Here is an 18,772-nt window from a genome sequence, read left to right as displayed (position 1 = left end):
TTACAATTGACATTATGCCTGAGCAAATACACTGTCAACCATTTAAAATTTGAATTGAATGGAACTCCATTCCTATTTGATTTCCAAACATATGTAAGCAATAAACTTTTAAGTATAGTTCCAAATCACATGTACTTTAAGCTTCTCATTCTAGCAAGTGCACGCGTTGCAAGCGACAAAATAAAAAGTTAGTGCATCAAAACATCTATGTAACTTTATTCATCGAGATCGATTCAAACCTTAGGTAAATAGGTAATATGCAACCGTATGTATTGAATTGGAAGAATGGGACATACCCTCCATAGTTGAGTCATTTTGGTTTGTTAATCAATCATCCAAAATGGAATTACAATGGCATATCGCGGCTGCTTGGCATACTCGGTCTACATAGGATATTACATTAATATAAGAATTAAAAGTACACCGATAACAAAAAAAGAAATAGGTCGCCTCGACTTGTCCTCCACTATAATAGCTGATATGTTGTAACCATATACTGCATAGCAGCTACTTTCGCGGGTAGTAGAGTGAGACGGTGGGGAATCTATAGAAGTACGTTCTTCTTATGAGTGTTCATGTATTGGGCGTTGGCTTGAAACTGGGTCCCAGATACGACCATAAACTTAGCAATTGTCAAAGGGAATGATTCTCATATAGTAAATGCATTATGAAATGGAATGCATCATACTCACATATATGCAAGAAATCATCAAGAATTCAACCCGTTGAATCCATTGATACTCCAATATTAACTGAGTATCTTTGGGATGAACTTTATTCAGTTAGAAAATATTTCTTTACCTATTTAAAGAGATTAAATTTCAGATTGTTATAGTTATCTAGAATTATAATTGGATGGTCTTTTTATAATCCATTGAATTAGATATTTCCTATTCTAACATGGATATTTTAGGCGTTGGATTTATCGCCAACTTTCTCCAATAAGCACCACCAAATATAGTAATATACCATAATTGTTTTTTTTTTATTGTACATTATTCACGAAGATTATAGATGAAGATCAGTTAAGGGAGGTGAAAAATGATATATACAAAAGAGTTAATTAAACAATATATATATATATATCAGCCCGGCTCCTAAAAGGACCTTAAATAAGTACCAAATCTAAAACACCCACAACTTCACCTACAAAATGATTTAAACCCTAATCTTTTGTGCATATGATCTACTAACCATAAAGAACATTTCTACAAAAATTCAACTCGTTTGATATCCTCTAATTTAGATAAAATTGTTTTCCACTTTTGAATATATATATATATATATAAAGGTCCAGAAATGTCTAGTTTTTGCATTCATCTTTTGCCAGTGTTAAAAATTATCAAATGAATTGAATTTTTATAGAGATGTTATTTATAGTTAGCAGATCATATGCACAAAAGATTAGGGTTTAAATCATTTTGTAGGTGAAGTTGTGGGTGTTTTAGATTTGGTACTTATTTAAGGTCCTTTTAGGAGCCTTGTTTGGCCGATATATATATATATAACAAAAACAATTGTGCAAAGAACACATAAATTTACTCTGGAAAAAATTTATAAGTTTATTTGAGAAATATTCTTGACATAATCATATTGCTATACAAACATCATTTTCGACCTCTTCCCCAAGGCATATTTTACTCGCTACCAACTTGGTTTATAATCGATTTAATCTTTATTCTCATTCCAAGCGAACTAAAGAAGAAAAATATCAGAAAATTGAAACTGCCAAAGCAGTTCCAGAATGACCCCTATAATTGCATAAAGGATGGACTCTCACAAAGTTAAACCCTTTGCTTGCTTTACCTAAAAAAAAACCCCTTTGCTTGCCATTAAGTCTCTCTTAGCTTGGATCCACTTTCTTTTCACGTATATTGCAGCCTTTATTTCAGTAGGAAGGTTATATTTCAGTAGGAAGGTTAATAGCAACCCTTGCCCTGAGGATAAACAAATTTTGGGCTAAACTTGGGGCTTAATAAAAACACCTTTACAAAATTCGCACCTAATTAGTGGAAGTCGTCATTCATTGATCTTGGTTCAAATAAACTCAATGGTCCCCTTCCTGATAGTCTCTCCTCTTGTCTAGCACTGAGAGCTATTAATTTTGCAGTCCCTCTCTTACCTCTTGCTTTCTAACACCAGCATTCACAATATTTTAGCTGTTCTTGTTGGTTTGCAGCAATGCGAGAACCTAAAACCCTTGTGCTCACCCAGAACTTCCAATCTGAAGTGATGCCAGCGGTTGAAGATCTAAAGTTTGAGAACCTTACAGCTCTTGTAATTGCATATTGTGGCCTAACCAGATCTATTCCACAATGTGTGTGGTGAAATTCCACCAAATTGCAGGTTGTTGGATATATCGTTGAATCACTTGAGTGGAACCATTCCAAATTGGTTAGGCGGGATGCAATCCCTATTTTACTTAGATTTGTCGAACAATTCTCTTTCTGGAGAAATCCCAAGTAGCTTGACCAAATTGGAAACCCAGATTCTTGAAAGTCCTTAATGACTTCCATAAAATCATGTCTCAAGAAGTTCCAGCATTTTCTATACACAATCATGGGAAAGCGTCAATCCCTGGGTCCTTTTCTCCATCGAGATCCTTGATAGCAGGCATAACTTCATCTTCTTCAATCATGCATGTCTTCCAACTTCGCTTTATGTTCACTGATAACATTTCAAATTCCATCCCATACATAATTGGTTTGGTGAGTCCATCGTATGAGTACAAAGAGGAGTAGTATTCTAATGTGTGGTCTCTAATTCTTCCTTTATTTCCCATCATTCTCGCCATCTATGATCATCTTATTCCTCCGATTTGAATCTATTTCGGATGCAAGCCATCCGATGGAAAATACTTTGTGTTTTGTCCCTTTCTCTCTCTCAGTATACCCCAGATTTTTGCCTCCATTTGATCTCCTCCAACCTAAGCAATCTTTAAAGGTCAGATTTAAGGTTCACTCGTTCCTTTAGTTTGTCTTCCAGCAATTCTGTAGTTTCCTCTTTTTTTATCTAGATTATCGATCGCATTCACCTTTTTTTTTATTTGCTTGTCCACCCTACTAAAAATATTGCTTACCTTCTCTTTTATCTTTCTGTCGTATATCCTCTAGAATACTATAACAATCTATTGTCGAATAACCAATTGCTCACTTGGTCCAACGAATTTTTCCAATTTTGATCAGTGACACTAAACTCGACTATTGAATGTAGATTGTAAGTTGTAGCTATTTAAACTTGATATTTTCTTCACAGTTTCTTTCTTTTCATTGTTCCTTCTTCAAATTCTAACTTGACATCTTTGGATTTAAGAAATGCCAAGTCTGGGTTAGGTTCTGCTTCCCACATAGATGGATCGGATCACTACACACTCCGATTCGGGATAAAGCATGCAACAAAACTTATACACCAAATACCAATAATACTCTTGGCAAACATTACCATTACCTTCTTAAATTAGTAAGATCCTATCATTGAAAATTTACAGTAATAAGCCCTGTAATTTTAAGGAAAATACACATACCTTCGCCTGGTCCCTCTTTGATCCAAACCTACCCGTAAGCACAACTCTCTTTTTGTGATCCTTCTCTGCGGGAGAAAGGTCTTCTTCCTTTGACTCCTTGGGAAATGTCTTTTCATCTAATGTTAAACCTTTAACTCTTGGTTCCAATCCCAGGATCTGCAATCATAAACATCCTGTTACTAAGATCACAAGATAGTTGAGAGTCGCAATTCCAGTAGATGAACTCCAAAGCCTAAAATGGCAATGCAATTTAAAACCTACCATGGCATGTAATTTTGATATATACGCGATCAATTTCATTAAAGCACCACAGGATGAATGTGAAGTGTGAACCACGACTTCTTATTATTATTACTTTAGTCTAGAAACAATACCTATGCAATTCACATTCTAGTGAACTTAGATTTTTTTTTTCTTTCCATATAACTTGTACATATATGATAAGTCATCCGCGACAAACTCAAGATTCATTTATACAGTGTGCGACTTGTAGTCACATGTTTAACTTAAAACGCATTAGCACTCCCATACAAAATCTGTGTTTCTTATATTCAGTATGAAATAAAATTATTACATACTACTTCTAATTACACAATAAAGTACAAATTTCTAAAAAATGCATAAGAAATAAAAGTACACCTTGTTAGAAGCAATAGGAACAATTTTAAGAGTGTATGAGTATCTCTATCAAGAACACCAAGAGCATAAATACAAATGAAAGTACCACTGATCCGTCGTCCAAACAACTTTGTACAAATAAACCTTGAAACTAATCAGATTCATACATCTTCCATCGTCAATTTAATCTATAAAAGCACAAATTTCAAACATGGCGTAGCATGGAAAATTAAAACCAACAAACCAAAAATGTAAAGAACTCCTGATAAGCCTGAAATTGTTCATAAAGCGTGAGGTAGCCAACCCTCACCAACCAAAGTGACTCACCTACTCAAGACACAGATTTCTCAAACCTGATCAATGGCCAAAGGACATCACCTATTAGAAATATGTTGAAAATGAAAAGAATGCATTCCAGCAAGCAACAGAAAGTGAAACACATCCTCCAAGTTGAAGATTCCATTAAAAGAAAAACAAATAGGAAACACCAAAAAAAAAAAAAAAAAAAACATAGCTTAATTTTAAATTTAACCCAATTGAGAATTGAATCCCGAAAACTTATGTAATTTTGTCATTAATTTTTTATTCAAGTACACTACACTCGAAGAACATAGATTCAAATATAGTGTTATTCGTTTCAAAATTCATACAAACTTTAACAACCTTGCAATCGTCCAATCTCTTTAAGAAAATCCAAGGGAACAAAAGCCAAAGCCAAATTCTAATTACACAAATCTAACAGCTTAACATATTTGGATTGGATTTATACTGCCATATTGACGAAGATATTACTTAGGAGCATTAAACCATGTCATCCTTAAATGTGAGACAATAATCTACATCCATACTATCGAAATGTGAAGGGCATCTATCATTAGAGAATTGTAATAACGAAACACGATAAATGGTAGTAGAAAAGAAATACATTTAGTCTATGAAAGTAGTTAATGGAGCGATATTGCACTTGTTTAAAAGTTCACTTCTTCTTGGCTGCAGCCTTGGTGATTTTGGCACCAGTGGGGTCTTTCTTCTCAACACTCTTGATGACTCCAACAGCAACAGTCTGGCGCATGTCCCTAATAGCAAAACGGCCAAGAGGAGGGTACTCGGAGAAAGTCTCAACCACCATAGGCTTGGTTCGAAGCATCTTGACCATACCGGCATCACCATTCTTCAAGAATTTGGGCTCTTTCTCAAGCTCTTGACCAGATCGCCTGTCAATCTTGGTCAAAATTTCTCCAAACTTCAAAGCAATGTGAGATGTGTTGCAGTCAAGAACTGGAGCATATCCATTTCCAATTTGCCCAGGGTGATTCAAGATAATGACTTGCGAGGTGAAGTTGGCTGCCTCCTTGGCAGGATCCTCCTTGGAATTTGATGCAACAAAACCACGCTTGAGATCCTTGACAGCAACATTCTTAACATTAAAGCCAACATTGTCACCGGGTAAGGCTTCCAATAGTGCCTCGTGGTGCATCTCAACAGACTTGACTTCAGTAGTCAGACCAGTAGGACCGAATGTCACGACCATACCAAGTTTCACAACACCAGTCTCAACCCGACCAACTGGTACAGTTCCAATACCACCAATCTTGTAAACATCCTGAAGTGGGAGACGAAGTGGCTTGAATTGTCTGTGGGTCTCTTGGGCTCATTGATCTGGTCAAGTGCATCGAGAAGAGTTGGGCCCTTGTACCAATCCAGATTGGTGGACCTCTCAATCATGTTGTCACCCTCGAACCCAGAGATGGGAACAAATGCAATCTTGTCAGGGTTGTAACCTACCTTCTTCAGATAAGAAGATACTTCCTTCACAATTATTTCTTCATACCTTGCCTTGGAGTACTTGGGAGTGGTGGCATCCATCTACAAGACAATATCAGAAATAATATACAATTAACGGTAAAATCAACAAGAAGGTTTAGAGTTTGAGATACTAATTGTGGCCAGAACTCATGTTTGCAAGTGGTGGCCCCCATCTACAAAAGAAGTTCACTCATATGATAAGTAACTTCAAAAATTGAGAACCTTGAAATGCACAAGGCAACATCCACATTAAAATAGAAAAGCTGATAATAAAAGCAGATGAGTTCATACCTTATTACAGCAGCAGATCATCTGCTTCACCCCAAGGGTGGAGACAAGCAGAGCATGCTCACGAGTCTGACCATCCTTGGAAATACCAGCCTCGAAACCACCAGTAGTAGAGTCGATGATAAGAACAGCACAGTCAGCCTGAGAGGTACCAGTAATCATGTTCTTGATGAAGTCACGATGGCCAGGAGCATCAATGACAGTGCAGTAGTATTTGGTGGTCTCAAACTTCCAGAGGGCAATATCAATGGTAATACCATGCTCACGTTCAGCCTTCAGTTTGTCCAACACCCAGCAGGTAACTTCGAATCACATATGAGCTTTGCAGCGCCAATAAAGCCTTGAAAAAAATTAAAAATAAGACAACCAAACAAAAATAGTTTGTTAAATTCAATACTTTTAAATGATTCAATTGGGGCCTGAAGATGCTAGCTAATGGAGAAAGGAGAAAAATCAAATTAATCGAAAATAAATTATAAATCATAAATAACTTACATGAGATTCAAGGTGATGCCACATTCAAAGCGGAAAAGAGAGGGGAAGAAACCATAAGGTACATTGCGAGGGATTGAGGTGAGCAAAAAGGAGGAGAAAATATTCATTTTTTTCATTTGGTTATCTTTTATTTTTACTGTTCGCAAAAGAAAGTGGTAGAGACGAAGAGTTGGAGATTGGGAACGGAAAGTGAAAGGGCTATGTGTATATTTATGGTAATTAATGAGCCGTAATTAATATTTAATTAATATTAAGTGGGTATTTACTGTGTAGCGTACAATTCAAAATTGCATGCATTTGGTTTTTTAATTAACCACCACATAGAATGACCGATTACCCCTATTAAACAGTATTAAACAACATTTTAATTGAAGGACAATATCGGTATTAAAAATTTATATGGGTGTAAAAAGACCAAATAGTCATTCTTAATAGTATATAGGTGTTTGATTTAATTATTTATTCAGGGGTATTATGCGTAAGGAAAAAACCCGGATGAATTTAAGAGGCCACGATCATTATATGATATATATATATACAAGAAATGGGGCTCAGCCCCTTGGTTTTAATCCGGATGAGTGTAAACCCCTTCATATCGGCCCATACCACATAACCTCCCTATTTATCAGCTCATATCACAAAAACTCCCTGTTTTTCCAATATCGTGAAATTCCATCCGATTTCTATTTCCTATTATTTATTTTATTACCTTTTTACCCTTCTTCCATATTTGGATCAGATCTCATTGCTTGAAGCTTCTCATCCAAATTAAAAACCTCCTTCTCCATTTCACTGACCTCTTCAGCCTCAACATCATTTTTCGCTTCCAACTTCTCAACAAATTTCGGCATCCAACTTCACAACAGAATCGTCATCACCACTTATGATCACTGTACTACGCGATTTGAACAAGCCAATTATAACACCAAGAAGAGAAGGCCAAGCATGAGGAGTAAGGAAATGATGGAATGCTTAGGTGGAGTGATGTACAGAAGATGAAGTATACATGGAGAGTGGCCCAGGAGCTCATGAGAGTGACTCCTCCAGTATTTGGGAATTTTAAGAAAACTACTAAAGATACCAGCTTTGGTGGTTTTGAGATGTGTTGTGTTGAAGATGTGGTGTGCTGGAATGCTATGATTGATGGGTATGTGAAATATAGTGAAATGGAGCTAGCTAAGTTGGTTTTTGAGAGAATGGTGTGTAGAGATGTTGTGTCTTGGAATACTATGATTAATGGATATCCATTGGTTGGGAGTATTAAGGAAGCAAAGAGGTTGTTTGATGAGATGCCTGAAAGAAATGTGGTTTATTGGAATTCTATGTTGGCGTGGTATGGTATGTTAAATGTGGTGATTATGTATTAATCATGTTGATATGCATGATTTGGATGCGGTGGTCACAAAACAGGCTTCGCGTTACACGGATGCAAGGCTATTATTGACATGAAGGAGAAGGAGCGTCCAGTCTACCCAGCTGTCATGAATGATGAAACCTTGCATGAACATGTGGAAATGGTTGGAAGACACTTACTCGGTTCCGAGAATGTCAAGTTGTGTAACAAGGTGTTGGCAAGTGAAGACTTTGCTTTCTATCAAGAAGTGATTCCTGGTGTAATGTTTAGTATTGGAATCATAAATGAGGAGTTGGGTTCAGTTCACTCGCCACACTCCCCTTATTTTTTCCTTGATGAAGATGCCCTTCCTATCGGGGCTGCTGTCCACACTGCGCTTGCAGAGATTTCTGATTTTCATGTGGAAATTTAAATTTACATAGTAGTTTGACATATGAAAATTTAATTTTACATTGTAGTTTGATATATGAAAATTTGAATTTACATAGTAGTTTGATATAAGAAAATTAGAATTTACATAATAGATTTGTGAAACAAAACATGTCTGGCGAAAAAACATTTGTATTATGCAAACTTAAATTTACATAGTCACTAGAGCTATGAAAACTTAAATTTACATAGTAACTTGATCTATGAAAATTTAAATTTATTTAGAAGAGTGTGTTTACATGCAAGTATGCAACACAAATAAGAAACTATGCATGATAAATTGTTTTCACATAACATTTCTTTGAAATTGACCAATCTAATATCTGACAAACGAACTCATGTAATTTTATACAACCTGTTAAAATGTATTTTCACACAGAACTTATCTATGTAAATTTAAATTTACACAATAATTTGATCTATGAAAAGTTAAATTTTCATAGAGAAAACAGATCATAACCTATGCAAAATTATTTTTACACAATATATTTTTGAAACAAAACAAACCCAACTGTTTTACCAACTGAAAAGATAAAAACAGGTTCCCATTACATCATTTACCAACAACACATTAAGCCAAATCAGCCTTTTTACATCAAGAATTCTAACAATTGTAGTCATTAATTACATCAAAGATCTAATAACAAATCCACCAAGAACTGATTAAACAAAAATCAACTCATCATTTCTTGCATTCTTCTTTTAGATCCCATATTCATTGTTGAGATATGGTCCTCAGCTCTAAGCCTTTTCTTAAAATCTGCTACAACCCCAAGCGTAGGTAATGCAAAAGCTCTAAAGGTCTTGTACGACTTATTCTCGTTTTCCTTCTGTTACAATGAGAGAAAACCAATTAATAACAAAGACTATCTATGCAAAGTTTAAAATAACATAAATAAATTAATACGCAAATTTAAAAGTGCAGAGTAAAACTACTATGCACATTTAAGAATGCAGAGTAAAACTACTATACAAATTTAAGAATACAGAGTAAAACTATCACCACATATTACACAAACATGAAAAAACAGAGTAAAAACACTACGCAAATTTAAGAATATAGAGAAAAAACTACTACTTTAAAATATAAAATGCATAGTTAAAACTACTACATACACAAACATAAAAATTCATAATAAACCCAAACTTGAAATTGCAAAACTATGAAAACTATAAAATACAGAGTGAAATCACTAAACAAATGTAAATTCGTATTTACAAACTAACTCACATATGAAAATTCATTTTTTCATACAAATTTCTAAAAATAGGATTAAAAGTTGAAGATTCTCACCAGATTTGGTTTGTCTGCCGTAGTTTTTGGAGCAACCATCTTCTTAATTTAATCTCCATCTCTTCTAGAACTTGAAAGTTTGATTTTTTGTTTGCAAAATTATTGTTTTCCCAAAGAAGTCGGAGATTTTCCAATGGGTTATGGTTTAGATATGCTTTTTAAATAACCAAACTTCTTGTTTTGATTTTGGTAGTGTTTTATGACAAAGAAATTGATATTTCACATCTGAATAGCGAGATGTTTCTACACTAATTCCAAAATGAGAAATTTTTGGAACTGAAATAGAGAACAGAAGAAGGTGGACTGGTGTAGATGACGGGGGTATTCAGGTCATTATTAGTTTTATTTTCTTATTTCGAAAAACAGGGAGGTTTTGTGGATTAGTCCGCAAGCGAGGGTTTTTTAAGTAACTGAATCAAGTTGAGGGAGATTTATCCCAAAACCTGTATATATATATATATATATACTAGCATTCTGGGCACGCTCGATGAGCATGAAACCTATTCTGGCACGCGCGATGCACTTGTTGTTTTTCACACTTATTTTATACTACCTATCCGAAACCGAAATCAATCAAGTTAATAAAAAACCCCTATTCCAAAATTCAAATTTGAATCCCTGACCCGATTTGTTCTAGATGTAAGGAAGTCACACTAACCATAGTTATTATTCGTTTAATTCGGAAAACGTTTAAAAAGGTCGTATTTATAAATGATACAGAATAATTCGTTAATTCAGCAAGAAATCATTAATTCGCAAGTTATTCGTGAATTATTCGTATATTCACTATAAGTTTGCTGAGTATGTTGCCAAATTTTATCGTATTTTTTTATTTTTAGTTTCGTATTATACTCTAATTACTTACGGATCCAAACTTTTGCCGTTTCCGTTTTTTTTTAATCCAAATTGAAAAAACGAATTCTTATCGAAGCTCGAACTTTATTCGAATATTTTCCGTATCAAATTTTTGCCATATTACGAATTGCTAACTATGCCACTAACCCGCTAATTTATACTAAATATGTTAAATTTGTCGGGATTAAAAAAAAATAATAATAATTTCTGAAAATTTGACCGGAATTTCTGATGAAATTGTCGAAATTCCGAGTGGAATTGTCGAAATTTCGGATGGCATAAGATTTGGCATAAGATGTGGAAAATGGATTGTAATAATAGTCGAAAACGATGAAGGCTGGCATGGCATGTAATAATACAGAGCAAAAAAAAACAAAAACTAATCGTTAAAAAAAAAAAAAAAAAAAAAAAAATGTAGGTGAGTGTGCGTTCTTTAAGGTGAGGGCGCGTCCTTTAAAGGAGATATATATATATATATATATATATATATATATATATATATATATATATATATATATATATATATATATATATATCTGATTTTGCTCTCATGTGGACTACTAAGTTACATATTTAGAGCGGACTCAAACTCAAAAGGAAACTCACTATTCTAATTTAGTATTTCATATTCTTTCATTAAATATAACTAAATTGGGTCCCACAAAAATATTCACGTGACTCTCTTTCTTAATTCTCTCTCTATTTTATCTCTCCCAAACAACACACGCTCTCTCTCCTCACTCTCTCTCTCTAAAAGTAATTTCTCTCTCTTTATTTGACTTTTCTTACTTTCTCTCCAAAGTCCAAACAACATCACGCCCTCTCTCCTACCTATATCTCTCTCCACATACTTTTCTCTATTTCCGACCCTCTTCTCTATTTCCGTCCCCACACAATTTTCAACCCCACATACATAGTCTCTCACCTTAATCTCACTACCACAGTTTTTTTTTTTTTTTTTTTTTTTTTTTCTTTTTTTTTTTGGACTGTTCCAACGTGGAACAAAATAATATAGTTGAAGTCGTTTTTTAGCGTCCTCGTGCCGGTATGTTCAGTTTTTTTTGCTCAGTTGTTTTATTTATTAAATGGTTATTATGTATACTCCTATTTAGGGTCTCTTAGTGTTAGGTTCAATTTATTTACAATTTAATTTTTCAATAATTCTTATTAAATGTTAATTAATTACAATTTTATTTATGTGTATTATCTATTGAATGAATATGGAGTTTGAACAATTGAACTCAGATGAAGAAGAACAATCTGATATGATTTATATGCCTGATGTAAAAGAAGATTGCAAACTGAAAATAGGACAAGAATTTCAGTCTTTGGATGAAGCTTATGAATTTTACAACAATTATGCAAAAGTGGCTAGGTTTAGTATACGAAATAGTTATACTAAGAAGGATAAAGAAGATAATGAAATAACTAGGAAGGAGTAATGTTGTTTCAAAGAGGGAAAACCTAAACAGAAAAATGATAAAAAAAAAAAAAAGGCGTCTGGGGATTGTTCGGGGTTGCAAGGCAAAATTGTCAGTTTTGAAGAGATCGGGTTACATTGTTAGCCAGTTTATCGAGGGTCACAACCATTCTCTTTCAACCCCTCATAAAGTACATCTGTTGAGATCCCACCGTGGCATATCTGAAACAAAAAAGTCATTGTCTCAACTTTTTTCTTCGACCAATATACCTATAAACCAGCAAATAAGTATTCTTTCAATGGAAGCGGGTGGAATAGAAAATATTGGCTGTACAGAAAAAGACCTTAAGAATTTTGTTAGGGATGCAAAGAACTTGGTAGATGGGCATGATGCAGAGATATTGATGGAATACTTTTTGTCATAGCAAGAAAATAATTCTTCATTTTCTTTCAGAATTGAAATGACGGCTAAAATAGGTTGACTCATTGTTTCGGGCCGATGCGCGAAGGCAATAAGAGCGTACAAACTTTATGGTGATGTAGTAGTGTTTGATACAACCTACAACACTAATAAATATGGTATGATATTTGCACCATTTGCAGGGGTAAATAAACATCGTCAGACTGTAATATTTGGTTGTGCATTCTGTGGTGAGGACGACTATTAATCATTCATTTGGCTACTCCAACAATGGATGGAAGTAATGTCAGTTGGCCCTCCTAAAATAATTATCACCGATCAAGACCCCGCTTATATGTCAAAAGCTATTGCTCAAGCTCTTCCTAATACATATCACCGATAATCGTGATTTGGCATATTCTAAACAAGTTTTACGAAAAATTGGATGCTATCATTTATAGAGATTATTATAATGTTTTTCAAAAATGCATTTGGAATACCGAAGTCCGGGTGAAGAGTTTGAGGCAATGTGGCAAGATACAATAAGGAAAAGTGAACTAAAAGATAACACTTGGTTAGTCGCATTGTATGGTATGTGTTCTAGGTGGGTTAGTCATTTGTGAAACACATTTTTTTATTTCTTGGCATGTCAAGTAGTCAAAGAGCGGAAAGTTCACATGCATTTTTCAAGAGGTACGTCTCTAGAGAAAATTCTTTAAATGAATTTGTTACGCGATTTAATCGTGCACTTGAATACCAAGGTCATAAAGAATTGCAAGCTGATCATGTTGATAGCAATGAGCGTCCCGTGATTCCCAATTTCTATGGAGAAGCAGATGGCAAATATATATACCTTGTCTATTTTTTTAAAATTTAAGAATGAGTTGTGGGAGAGTTTGGAGTACTTGATTGAAAGTTCAGTAGATGATGAAAAACAGGTTGTCTGCATGGTGAAAAGTCCAAGTGAAAGAGATTCTAGACCGCAGAAAGTTGTATATGATAAGGCTCTAAATTTTGCTACTTGTAGTTGCAAAAAATTTGAATTTGAAGGAATTCCTTGTAGACACATTTTGGCTTACTTGAAAATTAGTCAAATTGTTTACTTGTCGAATGCTTATATATTGAGTAGATGGAGGAAAGATACAAAATTGGAATAAATAATAGCAAATGGTGGGAAAGAGGTGAAAGAAAGTAGTAACGACTTTATGTTGTTAAGGCACACAAAATTATCTCATCTTACTTCAAAGGTACTTGATGATGTTGTAGCTTGTGAAGAGGCAAGTGAAATCTATGAGCAACATTTGAAAGTGGTACATGAAATGATTAAGGAAGTGCTGGCTATTAAAGGAGTTGGAATTTCTCAGAAGGAAAAATGCCTCGACATGTGACTTTGAATGAGCCGAATCTAGCTAAAGCAAAGGGGAGTGGGAAACATAGATTGCAAGGGGGAAAAGAGAAGGCACATGTTCAAGCACAAGTTCAAGCAAGGCGCTGTAATGGATGTGGACTTACCGGGAAATCACACGACAAAAGAAACTGTTCGAAGTTGATTGGTAATATTCGATTGTTTATTATTTTTATTTAATACGTACTATTTTATTTTTAATTTGTATTGAGTTTAATATTGGCTTTTGCAGGTTCAACTGGCACTCAGAGTTCAGCAGATGGTGGTGGTAACTCATCAGTCTCTACACAGGTTGAGCATTTGCCTTGAGGGGATCATGATTGTGAGATAATCAAGTGTGAAAATAGTGAACTTGTGGCATTTTTATTCGGTAGGCATTTTTATTCGGTAAATTAAATGGAGTCTGTAGTTAAAATTAGCATTGTTTTTTTGTATGTGAATTGAGGTGTTCCTATGTTATTTTTAAACTTATAATTTTAAGTACCTTTAGCTAGTTTACCTCTATTCAATTGATTCTTTGGATACTATGTTTCCTGTAATACCAAATGATTGTATTGTGATTAGATTTGATGCTTCATTCAACAGGAACACAGGGTGGGCAGGAGTTGGAGCAATAGCAAGCAACAACGAGGGGGAAATAGCTGGAGCTGCAGTCAAGAGATTCAAGGCTAAGGAGATAGGGGAAGCAGAGATGGTCGCAGCAGAAGTGGCAGCTTTGTTGGCCAAACAGCTTGGACATAACAACTATGTTTTGGAAGGTGATAATCTGGAAGTGATAAAGGTGCTTCAAGGGGCTTACTGTCCTTGGACCCTGGATATGTTGAAAACTTCTATTTTCTCTATTGTTTTGGAGGTCAACTCATGCAACTTTTTTTGGGTTAGTAGGACTTTAAATGGGGATGCAGACTCACTAGCAAAATGGGCTAACCATCAGCTGGGAGGGTCTGATCTTCCGAAGTGTATGTTTGATGTGGATTGTGTTCCAGTTCACCTTTAGGTGCTGTATATTTAATCCAAGTAGATTTGCATCGAAAAAAAAAAAAGCTAGTTCACGGATACATGTTTGCTAAATGATTTGATTCCAAGTTTCCAACCAAGTGAAGTTCACGTACTGTTTGTCTTGTTCCACTATTTCTGACATCAGTTTTTGACAATACAAATTGGTGTGACAAAAAACCACAAGTACAGTTGTAGTCCCACATACTTATATTATATATACATATTCATTTTCATCTAACCAACATGAGAAATCATCCACACTACATGCCAAGTATGTGAATGTCTGAGGTAGACTGGTTTCCTTCCTATTGTTTGCTCAAACTCTTGTGCAAATTCATCAAAAATGCAAATGAACTCCTTACCAATTATCTTCCTTTTAGCCTCAAGATCTACGATTCCTTTCAACTTACTAAGAAATTGCTCCGTTGCATCAACACATGTAATAGGTAAATGCAAGTCCCTCTCAAAGGTTCCCATGACACGCTCCCTCTCCTTGAACCTAAATTTTAAGTCAGTGATAAGCTCTATTACGAAACACGGTACCAATGCGTATGAAAAGTACAATAAAACAAATGTAATATTTTAAAGTAATTAATCAATGCTTTCTGTAGAAGAGCATTATCACATGTATTATCAAGTGACTACGATGCTAAATACAGATCTTAGTAAATGCATGTAAAACAATTCAACAAAAAGATCATTTGGTGCTCCCAGGTGCAGAGGTGAGGCACTTGTTCGACACAATAAACTTCATTCCAGTGAGCACTAGATCAATGTTGTTTTAAGTGTTGGTTGTTGAGACAGTAACATAAAAGTAAACATGTGAAAGTATACCTTCTTTGTGGCAATTAATTCAGCTTCCAATGCCTCCACCCGACAAATGGCAGCATTCAACAACTCTTCTTTCGCAGAAGGCATCTCCAATGGCTTTGTTTGGAGAGCCTGAACTTTCTCTTCTAGCTCGGTAAGTCTTTTCTACAAGGAGCAGATAAGGTCTGCCTCAATGACTCCTAGAATTGGTGAGGGGAAGCGAACTCATCCTTGGCTGAGTTGTCAGATGTCAGGTTTGAAATGCAGTTGTCATCATTGGGCAATGAGCAAGGGAGCCTTTTGGTCAAGTTACAAGTCATTGAACGAAAGAGAGCAATGAGAGTTACGAAGTAGATCATAACCATAGCACAGATCCAAGCCCAATGTCCTTCTGGAGTATTATAGATAGATAGGCACAGAGACTTATACCTGAGTAGGAATATTTAGAGGTTTCTTCTAGAAATAATTACTTAAAACCATCCTTTAAGCCATCTCAATCTCATATTAGAATTGAACATCATGAAAATGAAAACGATCTGATGATTAGAAATCTATAGAATACCGAGATGAACAACAACAACAAAACAATACTCACTTTCCAAATATTCGAAGTGTCAAGTGGATACCAAAGAGCTTCTCCTTTGAGTGTCCCTTATAAAAATCAGTTGCAGCCCAGACACAGGATGTATAGTTTGATGCGTATACATCCACTAACATTCCGGAAGAAACTGAAACAAGGTAGAATATATGAAAACAAACTCAAATAAATGAAACAGTATTTGTAACACAGATAAGCTCAGATCATACTTCGATGATTCGCATAGATGTTGAGCGACTTTGATCTCATAACCAATCGAACTTTTCCAGTTAATTTGTGCTTCAATAGCTTTACGGTACCAACACATAGTTCCTTCCATTGATTCACCTTTCTTTCAAACTCATAAAGCTTCGATTTCCTACAAGTCAACGACCAAAAAACAGTTATAAAAAAGAATGTACTGAAAATCATCTAAATTCTAAAGCGAAGGAATTAAACAAGGTGATCATAGCTTAGCTTACATTTGGAGAAGCACGTCTTCATCTTCTTCACCAGTTATTATATGTTCGAAAAGCTAAAACTTATCAATGAGGATTGTCTTTCCAGTTGTATGGAAGCATCATATTTCTTCCTCTTCTGTCACCACCAATGACCTCTATTGACTCTATGAACATTCGTGAAAAAATATTCTCCGTTTTTGCTGAAAGAAAAAAGCTGGTGTATGTTAATTATGGTTTGATAAGACGATACTATTAAAAGTTTAAAATCACATATTAGTAGTTTAGTACACTCATGCCTGTAAACCATAGAGCTAGCTTTTGTGAAATTCCAAAAGCATGATCTATTAAATCATGGGTTTAACATAATTGACAAAATAAAAATAAAAATGGACGGGTTATATTTTTATATATCTCTCTTTTAGTCTGAACTTCGCATCTGTATGTTCTTTAGTCATTGTACGTGGACAGAGAGATAGGTAGGAGAGAGAGCGTGATGTTGTTTGAACTTTGGAGAGAGAGTGAGAAAAGTCAAATAAAGAGAGAGAAATTATTTTGAGAGAGAGAGAGAGTGAGGAGAGAGAGCGTGTGTGGTTTTGGAGAGATAAAATGGAGAGAGAGAATTAATAAAGAGAGTCACGTGAATATATTTGTGGGACTCAATTTAGTTATATTTAATGAAAGAATATGAAATACTAAATTAGACGAGTGAGTTTCCTTTTGAGTTTGAGTCCGCTCCAAGTATGTAATTTAATATATATATATATATATATATATACGGGCAGGCTAGATAGACAACAACATTTCGGACAACATCTAAACAGCAAAAACTCGTCCGTTGGATCCAAAATCAGATCAAGATCAAGATGGAAATGCGATCTTTCGGAATTGGTTTCGAAATTCTTCTACGAAGGGTTTGGGTTTCTAATTTCTAAACAACAAAATCAAACCCAAAATCATCAACAACGAAATCATCAACAACAAAATCAAACCACCGAAAAACCCAAAATCAAACCCAAAAACCCAAAATTCAAAACCCTTTATTTTCGAAGTTCATGAGCGAAGCAGTTTGTGGATATCAATTTCAATTGTATATGGTATGTTGAATTTCAGTTGTTAGCTTTGTTTTTTTAACTTGTTAGCTAGTATTTCAAACCCAAAATTTAGAAATGGAGTCAATAGGAGATAATGTAACAACCAGTATCAACAATGATGTAGTTGTTGGGTCTTCGTCGAATAAATCTCCGGATAGACTAGTTGCTCCGTTTGTAAGTATGGTTTTTAGTAGTGTTGACGACGTAAAAACATACTACAAACAGTATGGTCAACAAGAGGGATTTGAGACTCGTGTTCGGTCGACAGATCGAAAAACCGGTGTGGATTTGGCTAGGGGTTGTTTAATAGTTTGTTCACGCGAAGGGATCCATAACAAGAGAGAAATGGGAGAAGTGAGTGTTTCTATAAATACTAGCACTATCAAGTGTAGTTGTCCCGCTAGAATGTGTGTTACAAAAAGAAAACACGATGATATATACTATGTAAGCTGCGTTGAAAATGACCATAGCCACGGTTTGGTTAGTCCAACAAAGAGAATTCTCATGAGATCGAATAAAAATATGCTTGAAGCAGCGAAGAAGTTGACTGAGATTTTTGGTGAAAGTGGTTTACCATCGGGGTAAAGTTCAAAATTTGTTTTGTTTTGGGGAAAAAGTTGAATTTACAAAGAAGGATTGTTGGAACCATCATTATGGTTTGACTAGGAAGATGCCTAAAGAAGGTGATGCAACTACCGTGCTTAAATATTTTATGCAGAAGAGTGCCTGTGATCCCCAGTTTTACTATGCTATTGATCTAGATCTGAATGGGACTGCAGTAAACTTTTTCTGGGTTGATGGGAGGTCTCGAGTGCAATATGAGTATTTCAGGGATGTTGTCTCTTTTGATATCACATATCGTACGAATGCATACTCTATGCCTTTTGCCCCTTTTACTGGAGTCAATCATCATATGCAGTCGATTTAGTTTGGTTGCGCGTTAGTTG

General features: G+C 35.0%; 1 protein-coding gene, 1 long non-coding RNA gene and 1 pseudogene across 3 annotated transcripts; 1 reads left to right on the top strand and 2 right to left on the bottom strand.

Moving 5' to 3' along the window:
* Positions 1–4,993: 4,993 nt before the first annotated feature.
* LOC147510806 (elongation factor 1-alpha-like) lies at positions 4,994–6,922 on the bottom strand (annotated as a pseudogene). Its single transcript, XR_015219022.1, has 3 exons — positions 6,731–6,922; positions 6,239–6,575; positions 4,994–6,007 (listed from the first exon to the last, which is right to left on the bottom strand). The product of XR_015219022.1 is annotated as an elongation factor 1-alpha-like (transcript).
* Positions 6,923–14,949: 8,027 nt separating this feature from the next.
* On the bottom strand, positions 14,950–17,200 carry LOC147510805 (uncharacterized). The gene is made up of 6 exons (XR_015219021.1): positions 17,031–17,200; positions 16,756–16,934; positions 16,504–16,652; positions 16,292–16,424; positions 15,721–16,125; positions 14,950–15,385 (listed from the first exon to the last, which is right to left on the bottom strand). It is a non-coding gene; the product is annotated as an uncharacterized LOC147510805 (long non-coding RNA).
* Positions 17,201–17,900: 700 nt separating this feature from the next.
* On the top strand, positions 17,901–18,410 carry LOC147510804 (protein FAR1-RELATED SEQUENCE 6-like). The gene has a single exon (XM_086598250.1). It carries the CDS (start codon positions 17,901–17,903, stop codon positions 18,408–18,410), a length of 510 nt encoding a protein of 169 aa, XP_086454376.1.
* Positions 18,411–18,772: the final 362 nt, after the last annotated feature.

The sequence above is a fragment of the Coptis chinensis genome, chromosome 3 (genome assembly GCF_015680905.1).
Source record: "Coptis chinensis isolate HL-2020 chromosome 3, ASM1568090v1, whole genome shotgun sequence".
NCBI lineage: Eukaryota > Viridiplantae > Streptophyta > Magnoliopsida > Ranunculales > Ranunculaceae > Coptis > Coptis chinensis.
This window is presented reverse-complemented; position numbering and strand designations above follow the sequence as displayed.